This window comes from Leptonychotes weddellii, chromosome 6 (genome assembly GCF_054177405.1).
Source record: "Leptonychotes weddellii isolate Sample4059 chromosome 6, ASM5417740v2, whole genome shotgun sequence".
NCBI lineage: Eukaryota > Metazoa > Chordata > Mammalia > Carnivora > Phocidae > Leptonychotes > Leptonychotes weddellii.
The window spans coordinates 56,878,760-56,901,400 of record NC_138374.1 but is presented as its reverse complement, the minus strand read 5'-3'; the positions used below and the strand labels follow the sequence as shown (position 1 = coordinate 56,901,400).

The 22,641-nt window shown below is 43.3% G+C and overlaps 1 protein-coding gene across 1 annotated transcript in view; it reads left to right on the top strand.

The window, feature by feature from the left end:
- Positions 1-18,066, top strand: part of ARID5B (AT-rich interaction domain 5B) — a 175,410-nt gene extending 157,344 nt beyond the window's left edge. Inside the window, 3 exon segments of the mRNA XM_081824186.1 lie at positions 5,617-5,661; positions 8,194-8,392; positions 11,869-18,066. Coding sequence (XP_081680312.1) covers positions 5,617-5,661; positions 8,194-8,392; positions 11,869-14,046 — 2,422 coding nt within the window. The 3' untranslated portion in view covers positions 14,047-18,066.
- The last annotated feature ends 4,575 nt before the right edge of the window (positions 18,067-22,641 follow it).

Sequence of the window (22,641 nt, the reverse complement as noted above, 5' to 3'; positions counted from 1 at the left end):
GGATACACCCAAGGCAGGTATTACAGTTAATCTTCTCAGTGTCTATTGACTGTCTTGCCCCGAAGTCCAATGGGTAGACCATGCCCCATCCTCACCCATGGGCACCCATGGTGGAGTTGACTGGTCTATGGACTTGCAGCTCCTTTCTAAACACTGGCTTGGTGATGGGGGCTCTGGCCAGTGGGCACAGCGAGTAGCCGTCTGCAGCACTGCCACACACGCCCTCTCATCAACCTTTCCCCAAACCCGCAGAAGGCTTCCTGGCTCTTATCCACAGCCAGCAGCCCTGGGAAAATCGAACAAGGTGCCGAGATTCAGGCAGGCTGAAGCACAGCCACTGCTCTTCTGTCTACACCCCACCAAGCTTGTTCTTGGAGACCTCCAGAATTTCTCCCGAAAGGACAGTCCGATAACTTCATAAGCAAAAGCCTCCCTCTATATCACTCAGCATGCTTAAAATGCTCTGATACCTTTCCAATGCCTGGATATTTCACGAAACTTTTAAAAAGGAAAACAAAGCCCTCGCCAGGCCCTGGAGTAGAAAAACTGGTTTCTGTTTAAAAAAAAATAAACAACAGCCTTTGAAAAAGTCTCTATTTAAAAATTCTTAAATTTGCCTCTAAATGCAAGTTGTAATTAATAGAAGTCAGAGTTTACACTCTAGAGTGTAAAAACACCCTCGGGCACAAACTAATCAAGTGTGTGTGTCATGCTGTAAACTACAGCAAGCTCTTTGTTTGACCCAAAAAAAAAAAAAAAGCTTGCCAAACAGCAGTTTTTGTCAGACTCCTTTATTGTCTCACTTTTGTTTTCTCCCTACCACCCCCCTACTCTCACCCCTTTGAACCTGGCTATAGTATTTAAGAAACTTTGCAGGTCCGATGTTTTATTGATAGTTTTCATCAAGCATGAATTTAAATGTGAGAATAGATTAGGTGTCTTAGCCCCTTTTCTTTTTGATAAATAACAAGAGGTTTCTACTTATGATTTTCTGTCCTCAGGGCTTTATCATTAAGATTAAATAACTGTACTCTCAAGCATGCCACTGCACAAACATCTTTTCAATTACGTGAGTAACAGATGCCTTCACAAAGGAACTATTGAAAATTCAGAGAGCCTGTTTCCAAAAAAGAGAGAAAAAAAGTATCAGATGATAGAAGAATGTAATTGTTTACCATTAAAATATATCCTTAACTCTTCCACTGAAAACCTCTTGGAACATTTTGGTTTTATACAAGTTATTACAAAGTTCGATCAAAATAATAAATGTCGGGGGAATTGCTGAACATTTCAGAAGCTCTGTAACCTCTGGTATGTCACATACGTGGGACCCAAATGCCATAGTTGTTTGCTTGTTTTTACATAATGGACACTGCCTGCCTTCGTTGGTGGGGTGCTCACTATGTTGAAAACACTGTAGTTACATTTGTCTATTAATCTTGAAATAATGTTCATCTGCCCTTGAAATGGATCCATGCAACTGGATTCTGAGTTAGTCATTGTTTTGCTGCTGGCACTCTGGAGGGCTGAGTGCTGTGTCTGTGTCCTCTGTTGTGAGCATGTATTTTAATCCCTGGGGCATAAAGTCGGCCTTTCTGAAATCCATCCCAAGGTCTTCAATTGAAAGGCCTGGGGCTAACATTGGTCTAGACCCTTTTAGAAGTGGCAAGGAGGCATCATAGAAGCAAAGCCCCTGAGGAGCTTTCGTTCTAGCTGGGGAGGCCATGAGAACCTCAAGTGTGTGTGTAAAATTAAGTGCTACAGGCTGGAATTCATCGAGGATATGGTTCTTGAGTTTCTCCTGATCCAACCAGAGTCGCCACCTTTTAGAGAATCTTGGCCTAGTTATCCTGGCGTTTTGTAAGAGGAGCACTGTGCCCAGTGCCCGAGCCACAGGGCTGCTTCTGTTGCAATGGGTTGACTCTTTGTGGAATGGCCTCTGAGAAAAGGAGAATGCTCACCCTGATTTTTTTAGTGCCTTAAGGGCTTAGGGTTCTCTTAAGCTAGGGATGATCAGTTCAATACCTCCTCATTGGTGGTGCTTTTTAGACAAGATATGAAAATGCACTACTACCCTGCTGATATGAAGGCAGCTCAGAGAGGCAGGCCGATCTGTGTTTGAACTCAAATTTTGGCACTTAATAGCTGCATGCCTTTGACTAGTCATTTAGTTATTTCACTCTGAACCTCAATTTCCTCATCCATGAGATGAGGATAAAATAATGTATCTGTATATACTTCTTTTTGTAATGGTTGGACGTAAGGTATGCAAAATGCCTGGTATTAAGAGGCACTTAATACATGGTGGACACTATTAATATCGTAATGCCTAATCAATATATAAGAACAACCAGAAGTTGTCCTCCCCACCCTCCCACCTCACCTTTTCACCAAGATCCTCGTAGACCAACGCAACTCCAGTTCAGGGGTCCTGCCATCCTCAAGCTACCTCTCTCATGTTGACAATCCTTTATAGGAGTCAAGCTGCCATCTTGCTGGCAGGCTCCTTTTTTTCTTTCTTTGCTTAGGGTTACAGCCACTCCAGGACCATAGAGGAAGGTGTCAGAGTCATTAATGGGTCTAAGAAACAACTCTCCCACCACTTCCAGGGGCAAAGAGACAGAATTAGTGCCTTCAAAAAAGTTTCTCATTCACCTTCTACTGCCTCTTGAGTAGGTAGTGGTAGGCAGGTAATTTTCCCAAGAAAGAGCTTTTCTGAAGACAAGTGGCCATGTATTGTTGTTGATAATAATGGGCCACATACCTTTTGGGTATCTTACACAGAATACAAATGATGTGATTTATACCCACTTCCTCATTGAAGAGCTCGGTACAGTTTACCCTTGGTGAGCTCATCTAAGCTAAGTCTTTTATACAGAATCCATGCGGCATTCTCCCGTTGCTTTCTTGGCTCACGTGAGTCCTGCCTTGGGCTCAATTCTCCGTGGCCTACATGTCAGCACGGACTCTCCCTCCATGGTTTGATGCTCAAAGCCTTCAGTTCACCTCTTCATCTGTTGGAGGGGGATACTGGAGACATTTTTCTCAGCTCTCTTGGTTACTGATGTTTTGCTTCTCACACTCTGCACACTATTTTTTCTGCTTTACAGGAACTCACACCATAAAACCAAGGAGATCTTTACCCAGGGCCCACATCTTTCTCAGATGGAGCTTGGCTTTTAAAAGGACAGGAACAAAGTTTCTTCTGTACTCAGTGAGTGTTGTGCCCACTGAGGAAACATCCCACTTTTGTGCACACTGGCGTAGCACATTTGTGTACTTGACTTTGGTCTTGGTGCCTATCACCCAAAGGCTCTTTGGCCATCTTGGTCGTGGTCTGGAACCCTGAGAGGTGAACCGTATGTGAGATTAGAAACTTTCTATTCTTCTTGGAACCTTAACCAGTGTGCATACATCACCTTCAAACAAGAAAAATATACCTTCTATTGGCTCCATATTTGGTGAAAGATTGCTTCCCACACTTCACAGTGAAGTTATATTTTCAATTTCTGGCTGAGAAGGGAAATGTCTGGCCAAGCCTTAGAATTTATCAACCCTGGAATCAACTTGGAGGTATAATGACTTCATTTGGGATCAGATCAGGTCCGAAGCCCCAGTGGAACCAATATGTCATTTCTTTTCTACGACTGTGAAAAAAACCTAATACGTATAAGAATAGCAGTAGCATTTTTGCCCTGACCTGCACACCAACTTTTTTTCCCTCTGCCCCTAAGATACTCTGTTCCAAGGGCACCAGCAGATCTGTGGGCCTAGACTTTTTCACACGTCTGATGCCCTAAAAGTGTCTACAGGGTAGCGAGGGTGAGTTCGAGGATCAACTCGAACAACCTAAAAATTTCCTGCTTTTTTCCCCAACTCTCCAACAAATTTGAATCAGTTCTAGACAGTATTATAATATCGTTTTGCAGAGCTCTATAAATAGATGGATTCTCATTTCTCCTCCTAAGCACTATTTGCTCAATGTTTTGGCCCCAAAGTTCAGTCATTCCATGCAGGCATTAATCAATACAGAAGATTATTAGTGGTTACTCGTTCAGATGAGATTTGACATTATTTTCCCTCTGCCTATGGGGAGGGAAGGGGGAAGGCTGCCTAATAAAGATGAAGAGTCTTTTCTTCTTTTGTATGAAATGCAAATGATGAGGACATGTGCCATACACAGTTCTGGAGTGTGAGGCTGCCGGTTTTTGTTGAGAAAGAGAGGCAAGACCCCGGAGGATTTTAGAATTTGTAAATATAAAATTATCTGCCTTGGTGTTTAAAGAGAATAATAAAAGGGAGAAAGAGTTGGCAGGTTGCCAGATTACTTACATTACAGTAATAGATTTGCTGACCCCTGATTCTGCTGTAGAGAAATGTATTGAATTTTTCATAATATCAGATGAGGCAGATCTAAAAACCTAGTAGACGGCGCACCATTATTTAACTTTAGATTTAACAAAGCCGAAATCTTTTCAAACCAGCAATTTCTTGTATGATGATAATTTAGTGGCTCAGATGCTAATAAATCAAGGTTATAATGCTATTGATTTGTTAATTTTAACTTGGGTTGATTTTGAGTCGTCTTTATTTTTAAAAAGGGAAAAAAGAGAAAGGAGAAGGAGAAAAAAGTCTTGCTTTCACAGTGACTGAATTTAATAAGAATCTTGGTGATAGCAAAAGGCCCCTCTACTGTTTCTGCTTTGGGGTGGAAAATGTTATTCTTGTATTATTCCTAGGGAAAATAAAATCTCATGCTGCTACAAATCTTATGCCTATGGAAAGATGTTATTTTTTAATACATGATGGCTTACCTATTTCAGAACCATTAATGGCTTCGTAAATAAGCATTTTGCTAATCTGAAATGTGAAATCTGGATAATAATAAAGGCCCATTTATCTGCCTAGCTTTCAATTCCCAGAGTAGATGTAGATCAGGGGTAAAAATCTCTCTGGATTTTCTAATGAATATATTGCTTCTCTTCCCCATTACTTCCGCCCACCTAAAACCCAGCCCACATTCTTAGAGTTGCAGCCCATTGAAAATATTTCTCCTGTGTAATGAGTTCTTGGGGGCTGGGGTGCATTTTTGCTTTTATCTGTATAGTTTAGAAACTGATTAAATCTTTGTTGTACTACAAATATTTGAGGAATAATCATCCGCAAGGCACAGGCATGTTGCATTATACTAGATTCTTGATACAGTATGAACCTCCTCAGCTTCCTGCATTGGGCAATGTTGACCTTAATATTGGCTAACCTGTTTGTAATGGTATCACATGTACGCTAAACGTTTAAATGTTCAGAAACCTATAATAGCTTTCATCCTCTTGCACTGTAAAAACTTCTAATAATCAAATGATAAGATCATATCCTGTGGGGTAATTGTGTTGTACCGTGACAGGATAACTGAAAAAACACTCAATGAAAATCGCACCAAACGGAAATCACTATATGAACAGCGATTGTTTGTGTGCTGGGCGAGACCGTGCCCTGTTCTTCAGGGCTTAGCTGGTCATATTTCTACTTGTTTCCTTTTAGCTGCTGCCTTTCTTGTTTTATTTTGGGAACCTTTTTTCCCTGAGCCACTATAATTATCTTTTAGTGATTTAGAAGGGGGGAGACCACTCGGTCGACCTTTACACGCACACACACACACTCGCTCACATAGACTCTCCCTCTGGAAGTCTTGAACAAGCAAGGCTTGTGTTTGGATTCAGTTTTACCTTAGTCATGCCTCTTTCCAGATACAAGAAACATTTAATTCCACATTTCCTGCTTCTGGCTTTAGGCCTTTGACCAGCAAAGTGAAATGTATTTTTTACTGCTGTCGACCAGCCAGCTGCTGAGTTGAGTGAAGAAGAAAAAAAAAAAAAAGAAAGAAAGAAAAGAGGAAGAAAAAAAAGGAATGAAATGGAAATGTTGCCCTGCTTCTTGAATTGGCAAAGTTGTGTGAGAAAATTCAAGTCTCCTTAGCGCCCACCCCTCTGGAGGGCCTGGTGGGGAGGTGAGGGGTCCTCTGGGGCCCGGGCTGGGTGTGTGCCCCACCCAGTTCTCTGCCTCCTCTCCCCGTCTCCCCTCACTCTCTGCGAGGCGGGCTCCTCAAGGTGTCGCCGGCTCAATAAGGAATGAAGTCAAGGGCAAGGGTGGTCCCAGCAAACAGCCACTGTCGGAATACCCAGACTTCAGTGCTGCTCGGGTTCCCATGGCAACCAAACACCAGTAAAACAAACCTATCTGTCCCAACAATAAAAAATGTTTTCATTAAAGTCTATTTAAAACATTTTTTTTCCAGTGTAAAATATTCGATGCCTTTCGCTCCCAGACAAAAATCCCCAACCTGCCGATGTTAAAGGGGATCAAGTCCCCGGCAGAACCCTGCAGATAAAAGGGATTGGGGTAAGGTTGGGGACTTTACAGACGAGACAGGATAAGTTCAAGTATGAACAAGATTGCTTTTTCCTCTCTTCTTCTGCTTAGTTATGCTTTTTATTATATAAACATTAACTGTAATATTACAGTGGGAAGCAGGTATTTGGCAGCCATATATTAGTTTAGTAAGTCTACATAGAGAGAACAGTTTCCAGTTTTAGCAGCTGTAACATGTTTAAACTCAGTTTGTAATGGGATCTGAAGATAACTATTCCCCATGGGCTGTGTTGATCTTCATGGCTGGCCCACTGCCAGATGGAGGGCTCGAAACTATTATTCACGCCTCCTTGCACATACCTTGTCCGAGCATGCTCAGTAAATGAATTTTGTTTCTAATACGTTGTAAATTGGGATTTCATTTTCCCATAATTTACTTGGTATTTCATTAAACATTGAAATATTATCACAAATGCTCCCACGTCTGTACTCGCAAACCTGAACAGTTGTGTGTGTTTAAGGAGCTGAGATCCAGATTGCATGGTTAGAAACCAATTTCAGGATAGCTAACAGATATCCAAACCAAAGAAGTTTTTGCCTGGAAGTCTTAGTTTAAAAATAATTAGGGTTCCCAATATTTGAACAGATTTATGTTGTTTATAAGCCAAGTACATTTTCTTCACTGAGTCAACTTGTCTTATTTAAAACAAATTATGTTTGCTGTATTAAAGTTCATATTTTTAAGGCTGAGTCTTGTATTAATCCCACAGTGAGTCATTAATCATACCAAATGCATTATAAAAACTTTAATCACTGAAGTTGAAACTGAGATTGTAATGCAATCCATCCCTTTTAATTACATCAGCTATTTTTCCCTTTCAGATCAAGAGCTATGTCGCAAAGGGAAAACAGATTAAAACTAGAGCTGTTTGATGTTTCTCTTTTTAGAACAATTTTATGTACTTTGTTTTAAAAGTTATATAATTAAAGTGCTTGAATTTTTCAGCCCTCTGATTTTTGTGGCTTGCGTGGTCTGTCCTCCTTCCTTCTCCCCGGGGACCTCTTTTGTTTGGCACCCCAAAACGGAGCTCATTCTGGAATCCCCTGCCCGCCTCAGAGCTCAGTTGAAGACAGCTGTCTCTCAGCCCCACTGTGCTTGCTTCCCATTAGCCTCTTTATCTTAGGTGTCTGGTTTATATTTTGACGTGAATGAAAACACAAACTCTGGAGGCAGGCAGAACGAGGTTCAAATGCCATCTCTAACAAACGATGTGATGCTGAGGCAAAGATGTGGAGATTACACGGAATAATCTACGTAGTGTATCTAGGACATTAACCTGGGGCATACCAGTACCTCCTAGAATATCATCCTCATGAGGTCAGGGCCTTTGAATATTTTGTTCACTGCTGTATCTCAGTGCCAGGAACCCGGAGCACACAGTAGGTGCTCCATAAATAACTGTCGGAAGAATGATCAAATGGATGGTAGCCATCACGGGTGTTGCTATTATGCTGTGGTGCTGTTGTTAGCGCTTAGCCAGGTTCCATGTTAACTCTGGTTGCGTCCATTGGTATCTTTGGTGTATAGATCACAAAACCAGAAAGGTGTCTTGCAAAGGAGTGTGTAAGCTACCAGGTTCTGGTTTTGGACTTAGGAAGTAGAGCCCTGAACTGTGGAGTGAGTTTCTAGAAATGCACTGGCGTCACTGGGGATGGAGTCATTCGATAAACCGTTTGTATGGAGAAGAGAAACTAAACCCCATTAGCTTCGATGCTCCTGGAATTGCCTCCCATGATGGATCATCTCTTCTGATATCCTTCCAGATTAATCCTGCCGTATGAAAGGTTTATTAAAGGAGAGGAAGATAAGCCCCTGCCTCCAATCAAACCTCGGAAACAGGAGAATAGTTCACAGGAAAATGAGAATAAAACAAAAGTATCAGGAACCAAACGCATCAAACATGAAATCCCTAAGAGCAAGAAAGAAAAAGAGAATGCCCCGAAGCCCCAGGAATCACCAGAGGTGAGTCGCCCTCCACAGAAATACCCGTCCTGTCCCGGGTCTCCCAGAGCCCTGCGTCCACAGCCGGGTCCCTGCACCCCTGCAGCCCCAGCTGAGAACGGCCCCCATCTCAGCTTCACAGTTCCCCAGAGGGGGGAATCTGTCAGTTTGCTTGGGAGCTGGAAGGCAGTGCGTGCTACTGAATGGGGTAGGCCAGGAATAGGATCTAGAAAGATGGGAACATCCTGTGGAAAACTGAGAGCAAATGCCAGCTTTGAGATAGAAGGAGCCAGAGCTTCAGCTCTGTGAAGCCAAGGGGCTCCAGTGTGAAAGATGTGGCTTCTTTGTCATTTCACAGCCAGTCTATCTGAGGAGCTGGTGTGACTCTGAAACACGCTTTGTGGGTTCTAGCAAGGAGGGATGTTGAAATGATGGGCCATGTCTCTGCAGGACTATCCTCGAAACTTCAGAGACTCTTTTGCCTCCCATAATTGACCTCTGTGCAACAGCCTTGGGTTGAGACCAATTTAGTAATATCTTAAGTACATATTTATAGGAGAATTTTGAAATTGTTCCTCTGAAACCACTGTTATCTCTCATGTTAACAGGTGGTTTCTGAACCTTTTAAAACCAGCCCCAGCTGCCCACAGCCCCCGACAGCTCTTTGGTAGAAGCCATTACCCGTCAGTGTTCAGCCAGTCATGGAGGCTGATCTGGGCTCTGTTTCAACATGAATAATAAAAAACCCTGCTGCCCATAAAAAAAAAAAAGAAGAAAAGAAAAAAAGAAATAACTTAGCAGCCACATTTGGAGACAGCATGTTCTAGGATCCAACCCCAGGGGGAATTTTGGTGCTGATATTAAACACCCCCTAAAAATCAGGTTTATAATGAACACATAAGAGACTCCCTAATTAAACACTGGCTTGAAACACACACACGCACACACACACACACACACATACATAATGCACACTAACCTCCTAACTAGAAATTAACCTACCCAACTGACTCCTGTGTAAGAAGATATTATGAATACCAAGAGAAGACTTTGTTGTTTTTTTTTTTGTTTCATAATTATTCTAAGCTTTAGTAATTAAAAAAATGGGGGGAAAAAAGATGATGCAGAGAGATTTCTAAACATCTGCAAGCTTGCAACATAAATGGCCAAAAGCAAGGAAATTCCAAGTTAAGGCTCACATTCCATTCTTCCTTTATCCTGTTGGCCTGGTGATTTATTATAGGGTTTTGGATCAGTGAGTTCTATTAGATACCATATGTACAGGATTGCCAAAGCACCAGAGGACAAACTGAGGCCAGAAGCCAGCTGACCTTTGAGTGGCTCCACTTTGGGGACGAAGTTTGACATGGTTGTTTTGTGAGGTGGGGGAGGAATCCTCAGCCCATTGCCCTGAAGCCCATCAGCGTGGGAGATGCCTATTGCCAAGAGTAGGGCCCAGCTCCCTCCGGCTCACAGAAACCCTTAAAGCCTTCAGACTCCCTGTTTCTTATAGGTCCCAATGCCTCGGGGCATTGTAAGTATCTGGAGTGTCAAAGGGTATCATGGTCAGGTCATCTGAACGACCTGGAATCTCACACCCTCTCTAAGTCAACCGTATGGTAAGAATTGCTCCCCACTTCCAACATAGACCCCTGTGTTTGACCAGGTGTATTTCTTCTCATTGACTGTGTGTTGGGGGTTTGAATTTTATTGTTGTCATTGGTGTTTTTATTGTCTTTAATTTTTGATGTTTTCAATACAAAGCAGTGAACTCAGTGGAGATAGGAGGGCTTATAAAGCTGTGCCAGGCAAACCCACTGTCTTCAGGTCACTAGACTGCAAGTTTCCTGGTGGGAAGGTACCATGTAACATGTCAAGGCAGACTGTTAAATGCCATCCTAGAAAAAGGGTCCTTTACTTTTTTCTGCCTAGCTTTCAGAGACCCCCTAAACCTGTTTTCCAGTGACAACCACAGACCTCAGTGTAACCAACGGCCTAGGTCACAGAAACTTCCATGAGACTGGGTATCCCCTGTAGCTTCACTTCAAACCACAGCCCCATCAGAAGCTAACATTTAAATGCAGTTTGCCTTTTTCCCTTGCTGTACTCATTTTTCTGTATTTTCATGTAATGCATAAGCTCAAGAGACCAATGATGATTGTTAATGTAGAACAAGTAATGATATTTGTACTGGAAAAGGCAGCTATTAGTATGAAAGAGAGAAATCGAGAGAGAGAGAGGAAGGGAGGGAGAGAAGAAAAGAAAGACGATAAGCAAAAGCTCTTAGGTCTAACACATCCCTAAAACGCAGGGATATCTTCAAGTAGATTTAAGGAGAAACATCTCTGAAAGGGTGTGATTCCTTAAAATGTCTGTTTCTATGCATCCCTACACCAGCATCCTCAATCTTACCCAAAGATGTTAATGTGTTCAACACTTCTTTTCTTAACAAAGAACAACGTTCAAGGGATGAGACTGGGGGGGTGGGGGCAGGGCTTGGGGGAGAAGACCAGCTCAATACGACTGTTTAGTGACTGTTCTCTAGGACATGTCAGGACAGCGTGACAGTTTTGAAAGGGCCTGTCAGCCAGCTGGGTCACAGATGGAAAGTTAAAATGACCTTCTAAGGTCAAACTTTGCACAGCTACATAATGCAATGAATGGGTCAAATTGTGCCCACAACTTCAGTCAATAGGGACACATAAAGAGCATCCATCTCATTGACTACAACATATTCCAGTGAGCAGAAAAGCTGTATTTGGGGCGGTGCTCACTGCCTGCATTTTGATGACTTCATTTTTAGCTTTAATAGAAATGTAGTTTGCTGCAGCCTAGAAGGACTTCGAGTCCCTCTGTCCCTCAGGTAGACAGGCTGGTGTTGCATCTGCATAATTTTCCAGTATTTTAGCATTTTCTGCATGTCATATGGCGCTGAGTAGAAATTAACACTTACGCATTGCTAATTTTATGCATCGTACTGAACACATTGGGATGGGATTTGCTCTCTCAGAGAAAGGCAAGGGGTTCTAGTAAGTTTGTTGCTTGTTGTTGACATGGGGTTGGTTGGTTTTTGAAAGAGAGATGCTTAAAAAAAAAAAAAAAATCTTTCTCCAAAGTGTCATAAAGCACAACATGTAATTTAAAACCCATTTGCATAATTGACTGATTTGACAAGAAAACAACCTCAGAATTAAACTATATATTAGAATCAAGGAGTGGTAAGATTGCATACCATCAGTACAGAACACTTTGCTATTTTGATAGGTGTCTCACAAGGGACTTTGAGCGAATATGCATTTCTACCCTAATGTTTCCATAATTTAGATTTCTTTGTTTAGAGCTGTGATTGGGGGGTAATAAAGCTTTACAGAAACTCCCTGAGCTGATTGACAAGCCTGTTTTCAAAGAAAAACTGCTGCGTGTAATATTTTGTTTCATAGCAAAATGTGTCAATGCATTTGGCTTCCTTCTGACTGCCTTTTGAAATATTTTATCAGGTTTCATCAGAGCCAGAGAAGGAACAAGAGACTTTAAATCAGAAGAGCATCACTGAGCCTCTCCCAGCAGCAGACATGAAGAAAAAGATGGAAGGGTACCAGGATTTTGCAGCGAGGCCTCTGGGGTCTAGAGCAGACCCAGAAAAGGACAACGACACAGATCAAGGTGCCAACAGTGAGAAGGTGGCAGAGAAGGTGGCAGAGAAGGAGCCTGCTCCTCCGCTCCCGAGTGCCCCTGCGGCCCCTGAAAGGGGTCCGGCCCTGGTGCCAGGGGCTGGCAAACAGTGCCTCACCTCTCCCAGTGCTCTTGTGGACTCAAAACAAGACCCCCAGCCCTGCTGTTTTACCGAGAGCCCCGAAAGTGAACCCCAAGAAGCACCCTTCCCTGGCTTCACCACCACGCAGCCCCCCCTGGCTAACCAGAGCGAGCTGGAGGATGACAAGCTGCCCGCCATGGCGGACTACATCGCCAACTGCACCGTGAAGGTGGACCAGCTGGGCAGCGAAGACATCCACAATGCGCTCAAGCAGACCCCGAAGGTCCTCGTGGTTCAGTCATTTGACATGTTCAAAGACAAAGACTTGACTGGGCCCATGAATGAGAACCATGGACTTAATTACACCCCTCTGCTCTACTCGAGGGGCAACCCCGGCATCATGTCCCCACTGGCCAAGAAGAAACTTCTGTCCCAAGTGAGTGGGGCCAGCCTCTCCAGCAGCTACCCCTATGGTTCCCCACCCCCTTTGATCAGCAAAAAGAAACTGATGGCCAGGGATGACCTGTGTTCGGGTCTGTCCCAGGCCCACCACGGCCAGGGTACTGACCACATGGCGGTCAGCCGGCCCTCGGTGATTCAGCACGTCCAGAGTTTCAGAAGCAAGCCCGCGGAGGAGAGGAAGAGCATCAGTGACATTTTTAAGCACGACAAGCTGGGTCGATCGGACCCCCACCGCTGCAGTTTCTCCAAGCACCACCTTAGCCCCCTTGCTGACTCCTATGTCCTGAAGCAAGACATCCAGGAGGGCAAGGAGAAGCTCCTAGAGAAAAGGGCGCTGCCCCACTCCCACATGCCCAGCTTCCTGGCCGACTTCTACTCGTCTCCTCACCTGCACAGCCTATACCGACACACGGAGCACCATCTTCACAACGAGCAGACATCCAAGTACGCCTGCAGGGACATGTACCGGGAAGCGGAAAACAGTTCTTTTCCTTCCCACAAACACCAGGAGAAGCTCCACGTGAATTATCTCGCGTCGCTGCATCTGCAAGACAAGAAGGCGGCGGCGGCGGCGGCGGAAGCCCCCACGGACGACCAGCCCACGGATCTGAGCCTTCCCAAGAACCTGCACAAACCCACGGGCAAGGTCCTGGGCCTGGCGCACGCGGCCCCGGGGCCCCAGGAGAGCAAAGGCGTCTCCCAGTTCCAGGTCATGAACAGCCAGACTCGGGACTGCCACCCCAAGGCCTGCCGGGTTTCGCCCATGACCATGTCGGCCCCGAAAAAGTACGCCGAGTCGCTGTCGCGGTCGGGGAAGCCTCAGCACGCGAGGCTGGAGAACTTCAGGAAGATCGAGGGCATGGTCCACCCGGTCCTGCAGCGGAAAGCCAGCCCTCAGAACATTGGGGCCGCGCGGCCCATCAAGCGCAGCCTGGAGGACCTGGACCTGGTGATCGCCGGGAAGAAGGCCCGGGCCGTGTCTCCCCTGGACGCGTCCAAGGAGGCCTGTGGGAAGGAGAAGGCGGCCTCCGAGCCGGAGAGCGACGGCAGCAAGGCGGCGCCCGGCGGCCATTCGGGGGGGGGCGCGCCGGAAGGCCACAAGCTTCCGCTCTCCTCCCCCATCTTCCCAGGTCTGTATTCGGGGAGCCTGTGCGGCTCGGGCCTCAACTCCAGGCTCCCGGCCGGCTATTCGCACTCGCTGCAGTACTTGAAAAACCAGACCGTGCTTTCTCCACTCATGCAGCCCCTGGCTTTCCACTCGCTGGTGATGCAGAGGGGGATTTTTACATCGCCGACAAATTCTCAGCAGCTTTACAGACACTTGGCCGCGGCCACCCCCGTAGGAAGTTCGTATGGGGACCTTTTGCACAACAGCATTTACCCTTTAGCTGCTATAAATCCTCAAGCTGCCTTCCCATCTTCTCAGCTGTCGTCCGTACACCCCAGTACAAAACTGTAAGCCCAGCTCTGCCCGGCGTCCGGCGCGGCGTGCCTAACGGAGCTTCCCTCCCAGCCCTGGGGGTGACGGCTTGGAGAATTAGAAGGCAGTATTTCTTCTAATCCGGGGGAGGTGAGATCAGCCCCAGCCAAAGGGGCCGCGAAGGGGAGGTGAACATACCTGATTTTTCTGGGACGACTCCAGCCTTGGCTGGTCAGTCTTGAGCTCCTTCCAACACAGATGCCCTTGCACCGAGATGGGTCACTTGGCACGAGGGTCTCGTGAAGGGATGTATGCGTGTCCGGGAAGAATTTAGAAGACCCCGTCTTGAGTTGCGATGGTCAGGAACAATCTGGGCAAAAAAAAAAAAAAAAAAAGAATGGGGGGGCAGGCATTTCACAGGAAGGGGCAAGGAAGACTGGCAAGCGTTTGCCAAGGGATGCCCCTCTTTTCCTAAAACTCTCCAAGGTTCAATCAATGCAATGTATAGTGGAACTTCAATAGATCTTTCATTTTGACACTATTAAACAATCCAGAGAAGTAAACACTGTTAAAATGACTGTATATATTTGCTTCTTAAAACTACCCGTATCACTGTTTGCTCACCTAATTTATATACAGGTAGTTCCATTTTCTCCCAGTTCCTTCTTGTCCTTTTTTTTTTTTTTTTTTTAATTAAACAGTATCGCTTTTGTTTGCAGGTCTTTTTTTGTTTTGTTTTGTTTTGTTTTGTTTTCAAGGCTGACTGACTGTCCTAGTTGTTGATGTGTGTTTGTAATTTTTCCACATCTTATCATTTTGAGCAGCTTTGGGTGGTAAAGTTATTGTTTACAAATTGAAGCAACTGATTCTAGTGGAACAAATGAAAAAGAAACAGTTGAGCACACAATAGTGCAAAGAATGTTCCTTTGCAGATCCGCAACTTAAGGATTTTGTTCCTCATAAATGGCATAGTTGAAAGAGCTTATACACTGCTTACCCGGCCAAATGCTTTGCTTTGAAGTATTGGGTTATGTGAAAATATCGAGCATTGTACTTACCTTATCTAGGCTGTGAAACTGTCCTACATACCAGAGGAATCATAAAAACAAAAACCTCACTGGCAGCAAGCTGCTGAATAACAAGAGTCTAGAGGACATATTTGTGGGCTGCACAGATATTTTAGGAATTTCAGAAATTAGAACAGAAGCCAAAATGATTTACATTGGTGTTGGCACTGATCCCTTTAAACAGTGTGGGAAAGGGGGTTGGGAAGAAGATGGAGCTCGACTATCCGGAAGAGAACGAGCGGCTGGAGGCCCGGGCACCAGATACCTTCCCTGGGCTGTGGTCTTTTGAGTAATAGGTAGTCACGTTGCCTTCATCGAGTTGGTCTCTTGTTGTTCCCAAGAAGAACCTCCCAGGCCACATCTTTGGGGAGAATTGGTATGCTGGATTACCCGTTTCAAATGAAAGTCATCTTCTTTGGGTTTATGGGACGTTAGATTTGGGTGGATGCGCGCCCCCTTGGTGGCGTACGTCATGTCTTTAACCACCTGGCAATACGTTGGTCCACTTTATGATTTCTTTTGTCATTGGAAGAAACGGTCAAGTTGTTCACGCAGTCAAAAGATGTGCAGAGTGTGTATTGTCATTCTTGCCACATTATTCCATCTGCTGCTGAGCTGTAAACATCAAGGTGGATGCATTTTCTAAGTGTGTTGAAAGTCCATCGATACAGAGTGGATTTTCTTTCCAAGTCCCATCCCTGCTGATACGACTGCTTTGATGAACTCCCCAGCCAACCCTCCCCTCCCCCAACACTCCCAGTAGACATTAGAACCATAGTTAGCCAGTCTTTTACCTCTGAGATACTTAATTCTATGAAAATTGATGACAGTTTTCAACTTCTAAGTAGGTAACTCGACTGCAAAATAATCACAACTGATAAACAATGACACTGCGGCTCTTACACAAAGCCATGCATGCCGTGCATTTGTATTGAAATGTCTCCATGATATGAAGCCAAATATTCAATGTAACATACTTAATATCCAAAGGTGGAAACAAAAGAATGTAGAGATCTAGTGTTAAGAGTTCATTTGCTTCAATTAATTATTTACCTTCCTGTGGAATTTCACATATATATATATATATATATTTACATATATATATATATTTAATAGAACCATAGATAGACTAGTAGAATATAGATTATAAATGTGTAAGTGCAGATTATCCTGCTATTGCACAAGATAGAGGGGGAAAGAGATCTCAATTCTAGCTGGCCAAATGGCTAGCCAGGACACCTAGAAGAAAGTTGCACTAGATGAATGATCGCAGAATCAGACGACATGGAAGAACACGGAATCTCCAGTGTTTCTGCAGCAGACATGGGCTAGATTGTGCATGGTTTCTAGGAGTTTGTTTCTCCAAGAAATGGGGGCCCGCTTGTCCCTGGTGGAGCTCACCTATCCATTTGGAATATGGGCATTTGTTTTCCCCGCTACAGTGATTTCAGTCTGGTTTCATCATGTTGGAATTTGATCACACCATTTTTCAAACAATGTTAACATAGTCCAGCTTTTGTTTTTCTCATCTCTTCCGAGAGGAGACTCACTGTTTCTGTCTGAGGAAGCTCATACCCTCAGCAAAACATCAGGACAAATAAAGAGAAATGGGGGTATACATTCCCAACAGAAGCAGTGTGTTATTTGTTTTAAAACTCCGAACAGAGATCTTGGAAATCTTTCAAAAAGACCATTGAATTCTTCATTGGCTGAGAACTACATTTTTAAAAGTCTTAAATAGGGCTTTGTTTGCATTGTTTGAGTTCAAGGGGCCTTATTATTGAATGGAATTGCACAAGCCTTTCTTTGTGCAATCAAACCATTGTTATTGGTAGTTTAGTAAAGGAAACTGTGGAATCTAATTGGCAATGGAGTCATAAATCTATTTACTGAGCGTGGCTTCCAAGAAATGTTGCAATTCAAAATAGCACTAAGTCCGTGATTTACTGGAGATTTGGAGATTCTAAATAATATTGAAAAAAAAAAAAAAAAAACCTTTCCATGCAACTTCTGGTTTAACTTTTGGCAACTCAAAAAAACAAAAAAAAAAAACAAAAAAACAACAACAAAAAAGAAACAAAACAAAAAACCACCCCAGCCCAACTGAGTTTCAGAATTAAGTATTCTTCTAGTAAGTGATTGGAACTTGTAATATTTGCCACAGGACTGACTTATTTATTTACTAGCTAGAAGCTCTTCAGTTCACTTGTTTATCAGGGCATATACAGAAGGGTTTGTTAAAACTCAATGTTGACTTTACAAAGACTTTCTGACCTGGTGCATGAATTCTCAAGTACTGTATTTCAGTGTGTTGGTGTGTCTGATGGAAATTTCAAGGTGATCCCACAAAAATATTTTATGTAGTGTGCCTTCAAAGAGAACCATTTCTTTCTCTTCACTTGTTGTCCCACAAAGTCACATTTGGTGGTGGTCAGCCAAGTCCCATCTGGTCCAGTTTTACTCTTGTCCCAGTTTTAAAGAGAAATGGGAACAAGTTTGCCCTGGTGAGACCCACACCATTGCAATGATTATCTTGAGCACTTAAATTCCAGTGTTGGCTGTTGATGTATTTGATACTCTGCTTGTCTCCCCATGGTTGAAATATGTCTGAAAAATAGCAGCATAATCTCTTGGCTGTTTATACTTTTTTAAACTTTCCTGTGTTGTAAATATTGTATACTTTTGGTGATTCCAGCTATGTAACCTCTATGCTCTGTAAGGTGATTATTTGTATATAGCAACATGGCCCAGTGATATTACATAGTTTCCCAATGGAGAGGTTATTGAGTAACCTTTGCATTCGTTTAAACACTACCAGAAGAATGCTGAGCCAAACTATAAACACTCAATTTTGTATGTTTTCCAAATTGTACTTATTACTGCTTTTGATACTGTATTACGTGCCAATAGTTTCCCAATCACATAGCAGGCAAGAGATATTTTGTACTTTTTGATCCACTGTAATATTTAATAAAAAATGTTACTATCTGTTTCCTTTTGGGTGTGAACAATCTGTTACCTCTTCCTGAGGAGTCCCAGAGCCTCACAAGGGTTCTTTCCACCCCATTGTCTCCAAATTGGGTCACAGCAGCAATGATGAAGATAGTGGTGGCAGTGATGATGAGGATGGTGTTTTTAGTTTGTTGAGAGCCCTCTGGGTGCCCGGCTGGCATCCAGTATCTTTAGTCTTCACAATCCTGCGTGGATACAGGTATGCCCATTTTACTGATGAGAAAACTACAGCTTAGAGAGGTAAATCAACTCACGCCAGATCACCTGACTGACAAACCGCAGAGTCGGGAATTGAACCCAGAGCTCTTAAGTCTATGACTTCCTTTGTATGCCACAGTCCTCTCCTGGCAGGTAACAGAAGTCACTCTCTGTTTACTTGGTCCACAAAGATTTACTCATGCCTCAGTTGCCAGGCATAATGTTAGGAACTGGGAATATAATGGTGAGGAAAAGATAAATATTGTCTCTGGAGCATATATATCTTATGAGAAAGAGCTAATCAAGTAGTCACCCATATAAATACAAAACCTCACCCTGACCTAGTTCCGGGGGAGAGGAGGGTGGTAACTAAAGTGATAACATGAAGAGGAAGTGGTGACTAAACTGACATGTGAAGGATGAGTAGGAGTTGATCAGGTGAGAGGGAATCAGGAAAAGAGGAGTCCAAACACAGGGCACCACATGTGCAAAGGCCCTGTGGCAGAAACAAGTTTGGCTTATCATAGGAATCCAAAAAAGAGAGAGAGAAAGACTGACCTGTGTGACAGAAGCATGATTTACAAGGTCCAGGGAATGAGGTTGAAGTGAGGTGAGAGAGTATAACAGGGGCCAGCTGAGTAGGGCTAACAGACCAGGCTGAGCATTTTGGTCTTTTTCCTTAGAAAAGGTTGAAGCAGGGAGGTAACTTGTTCAGATTTCTTTCAGTGTCACTTTCTGGCTGCTGTGGAAAGGCAGACTGAGAGCAGTCTAATACCAAGATGGTGGTCATTTCATCTGGGGTGGTGGAGTGGTAGAGTGGACACAGTTCAGAGGTACTTAGAAGAGTGAAGAGACTTAGCAGTGGATTCAATGGGACAATTGATGGCTATTCAGGAAGGGCTGAGAAGCTGGGAGAGCAGCGTGTTCTGACACCTGATGAGGATGGACAGAGTTCTGACCGTCCGTCCCCTTAATCCTCTGCCTCCAGGCTTCCCCCTGGTTTTGCTCAGCTTACTATTAGTTGAAGTAATCATGAAGTAGTACCCTGGGTGCTCCCTTCTTACTGGGTCCCAGAGATTGGCACAAGGTAGAGGTTGGACAGACTTTGGTGGGGGGTCTTGTTTTACAACCCACACCATCTGGTCAGGCTGGACTTGGAATAGACAGGAGAGAGTAAGCTGCAAGCAAGCATGTCACCACAACTCTTGGGGAAAACAGATGGATATTCTGATAAAAGACACTAGATGCTTTTTCTTATCAGGAAAAGGACTTCAGGAATTGCAGCAACATATCCTGGGCTTCACCCTCTTCTTGCTGGCTAGCATCCCTTTGTAAATCCAAACACTCCAGCCCGGGTAGGACCCCTTGCCCCCTGGTCTCCTAGCCTTCACTCTGATTCACATGGATTTCACGGATCATGTGAATTGCTATGAGAACATTAAAAAAATGTTCTTCCATCTATGACACATTCAGCATTTATAGATCTGATACTTGAATCATACACAACAGGAAACATCATGATAAGTTATCTATTTTTACCAGGCCGGGCTGGCAAATACCGTTGGGAAGGAGGGTGCTTTTGCTAAAGATGTCACTCATAGTGCAAAAGCAATGAAAATGCCCAGTGATTTATTCTAGGAAAGTGGCCAAAGTTGACAAATGTTTAAGGGCTGATAGTGACCAGGAAGTGGGTGATCATTTACATCAACAAGTATATAAGTGGCAGGAGGTGGGGAGTGGGGTGAGAGTGACCTCTGGCCAGGACTAATGTGAAAGAAATCTTAGCCTTCAAGGTTGGCCTAAATCACATTAATTTGGGCTTTGCTAATTCAGAATTTCTGAATTTTGGAATCTCCAGGCTAAGTCCTAGGATAAAAAAACATTCCAAAGTATTTGTTTAACCTGCTTAAAAGAACAAACTATTTTTAATCATGCTAGCCATAACCCTAGGCATTCAGCCAACCGAGTAAGGACAAGGTGATCTGTTCCCTGAGGCATCTATACAACAACTACTACTATTTTAATTATTGTTGAAACTCTCTCCAGAACAGAGCTGTCCAGTGGAACTTCCTAGATGGTGGAAATGTTTTCCAGTGGGGTAGCTACTGGGCAGTGTGGCTACTGAGCCCTTGAAATGTGCCTCATGGGATGGAGGAACTGACTCTTCAATTCTATTTCATTTTTATTTATTTAAATTTAAATAGCCACCTGTGGCTAGTGGTTCCTACATTGAACAGTACAGCGCCAGAAGGTCCAGCTGGTCAGTGTGCAAGTACAGATACAGACCCTGTTACAGTCAGGTCAGTATCTGCAGGCAGACTTTAACACAAACACGAAAGCAGAGGCGCCTGGGTGGCTCAGTCAGTTAAGTGTCTGCCTTCGGCTCAGGTCATGGTCTCAGGGTCCTGGGATCGAGCCCCTCATTGGGCTCCCTGCTCAGCGGGGAGCCTGCTTCTTCCTCTCCTCCCCACTTGGGCTCTCTCTCACTATCTCTGTCATTATCTCTGTCTCTCTCTCTCAAATAAATAAATAATCTAAAAAAAATCACTAAAGCAGACAACATTAAGTCTCTTCTTGGCAAAATTCCATTCATCAGTTGGGGGTGGCTATAGATTTAACACTATTTTTCACTCAGGATTAACATATCATAGGCTTTTAAATACTCAACCAAATGAGCAAATAAATCATTAAGAACACATCAAGAAAGAAGTCTCCAATTATGCCATTTTGTCATCAAGCCCTGCTTTTTCTCTTCAATCGGATTGTGTAAGGCTGGAACGCAACTTCCAGAAAGTCTCTGCCATGTTGGTGCGGCCACTCTGCTTCCCTCCGTGGGAACGGGATCTTTAACTCTGGAGTCGAGGAGAGGATTCAGCAGCATGAGGGAGGAGATCAAGTGGGGAGAGGCAGCCCCAGGGACCAAGTGTGGAGGACTCCATGACAAAATATGTTCAGTGTCCCAGGCCTTGTACTTCAAACCTGGGTGTGTCACTTTATTTCTCCTTTCCACACAGTGACAACAACTAACCACACAGAGTGACAACTCCGTTATGTGACGGACACTGCTTTACGTGTTTTGTTCTGTTCGTCTGTTTGTCTTTTGGTATTGATTCATTTGATCCTCAAGCATCCCATGATGTAGATACTGTATTTATTCCTACTTTCTAGTTGAGGAAAACAAGGCCGTAACTGAGCGTTTGATGACCAGTCGAAACGTGCAGTGCCTACCCTGATTTACCAGAAGACTCTTTCCGAGTTTTTCTTATTGTGTCCATCTTTTTTTTCCCACCACCCTGACTCAGAAATTCAAGTGGTCAGCCAAAAATGTCACATAACACCCTAAAGTTGTTTGTCAATTAATGAGGCAAAAAAGAGAGAAGGCACCAAGAAATAGTATTAGGAAAGAGAAAGAAGTAGACTTTAAATTATTAGAGAATAGCATTAACTTTAAGCCTCTACATTGGAAAAGTTAGATGAAAGGAGCTATTTTCTACAAAAATAGACATTAACAAAAATTTCCCAAGAGAGAAAAAAAAACCTCCAATGACAACGAAAAATTTCATCAGGAGTCAAATAGTTCTCCACAAAAAAGCACCAAGCCCAGATGGTTTTAAGAGCTTCGTCAGAGACTTGAAAAGAAGAAAAACTACTCAATACTTTTTATGGGTTTATTTGGACCTCATTACCCAAACTCAAAAAGGACAGTGAAAGGAGAAAAAAAAAAAAGATCAGTCTTACTTATAAACCAGATGCAACAATCCTAAGTAAAATTTCAGAATATTATAGGTTTGTTTAGATATGTATATTCATACACAAATATGTATTCTACATATATGTACACACATAATACACTATAATGTCATGAATATTTGAAATGTATTAAAAACAGTATTTTACCATTACCAAGAAGAGTTTATCCTAGAGATATAAAGTTGGTGAAATATTAATAACTCTATTAATGTAATAACATGCAAAAGCTAACTGGAAGAAAGTTAAGGTGGGCACATACCTCAAACAATACACAATAATACACAGATGAATTTCAAAGAAGAAAACATGAGAGAACCATTTTATAATCCAGGAGTGGGGAAAGCCATTCTATGATTCAAAATTCAGAAACTATAAAAGATGATTCTCTATGTAAAAATTAAATTTCTATATGCAAAAAATAAGCAAGTTCAAAATGCAAATTTTACATTGGTAATAAATATTGCAATTCATAAAGATCAGGAAGAAAATGAGCAAATGACAGCAAAATGTACAGGTCTTAAGTGTACAGTTCAGTGAACTTTGATAAATGTGTGCAGCCACGTGAGCATGACCAAGAACAAACTATAATACGCCTGTATTTTGGCAG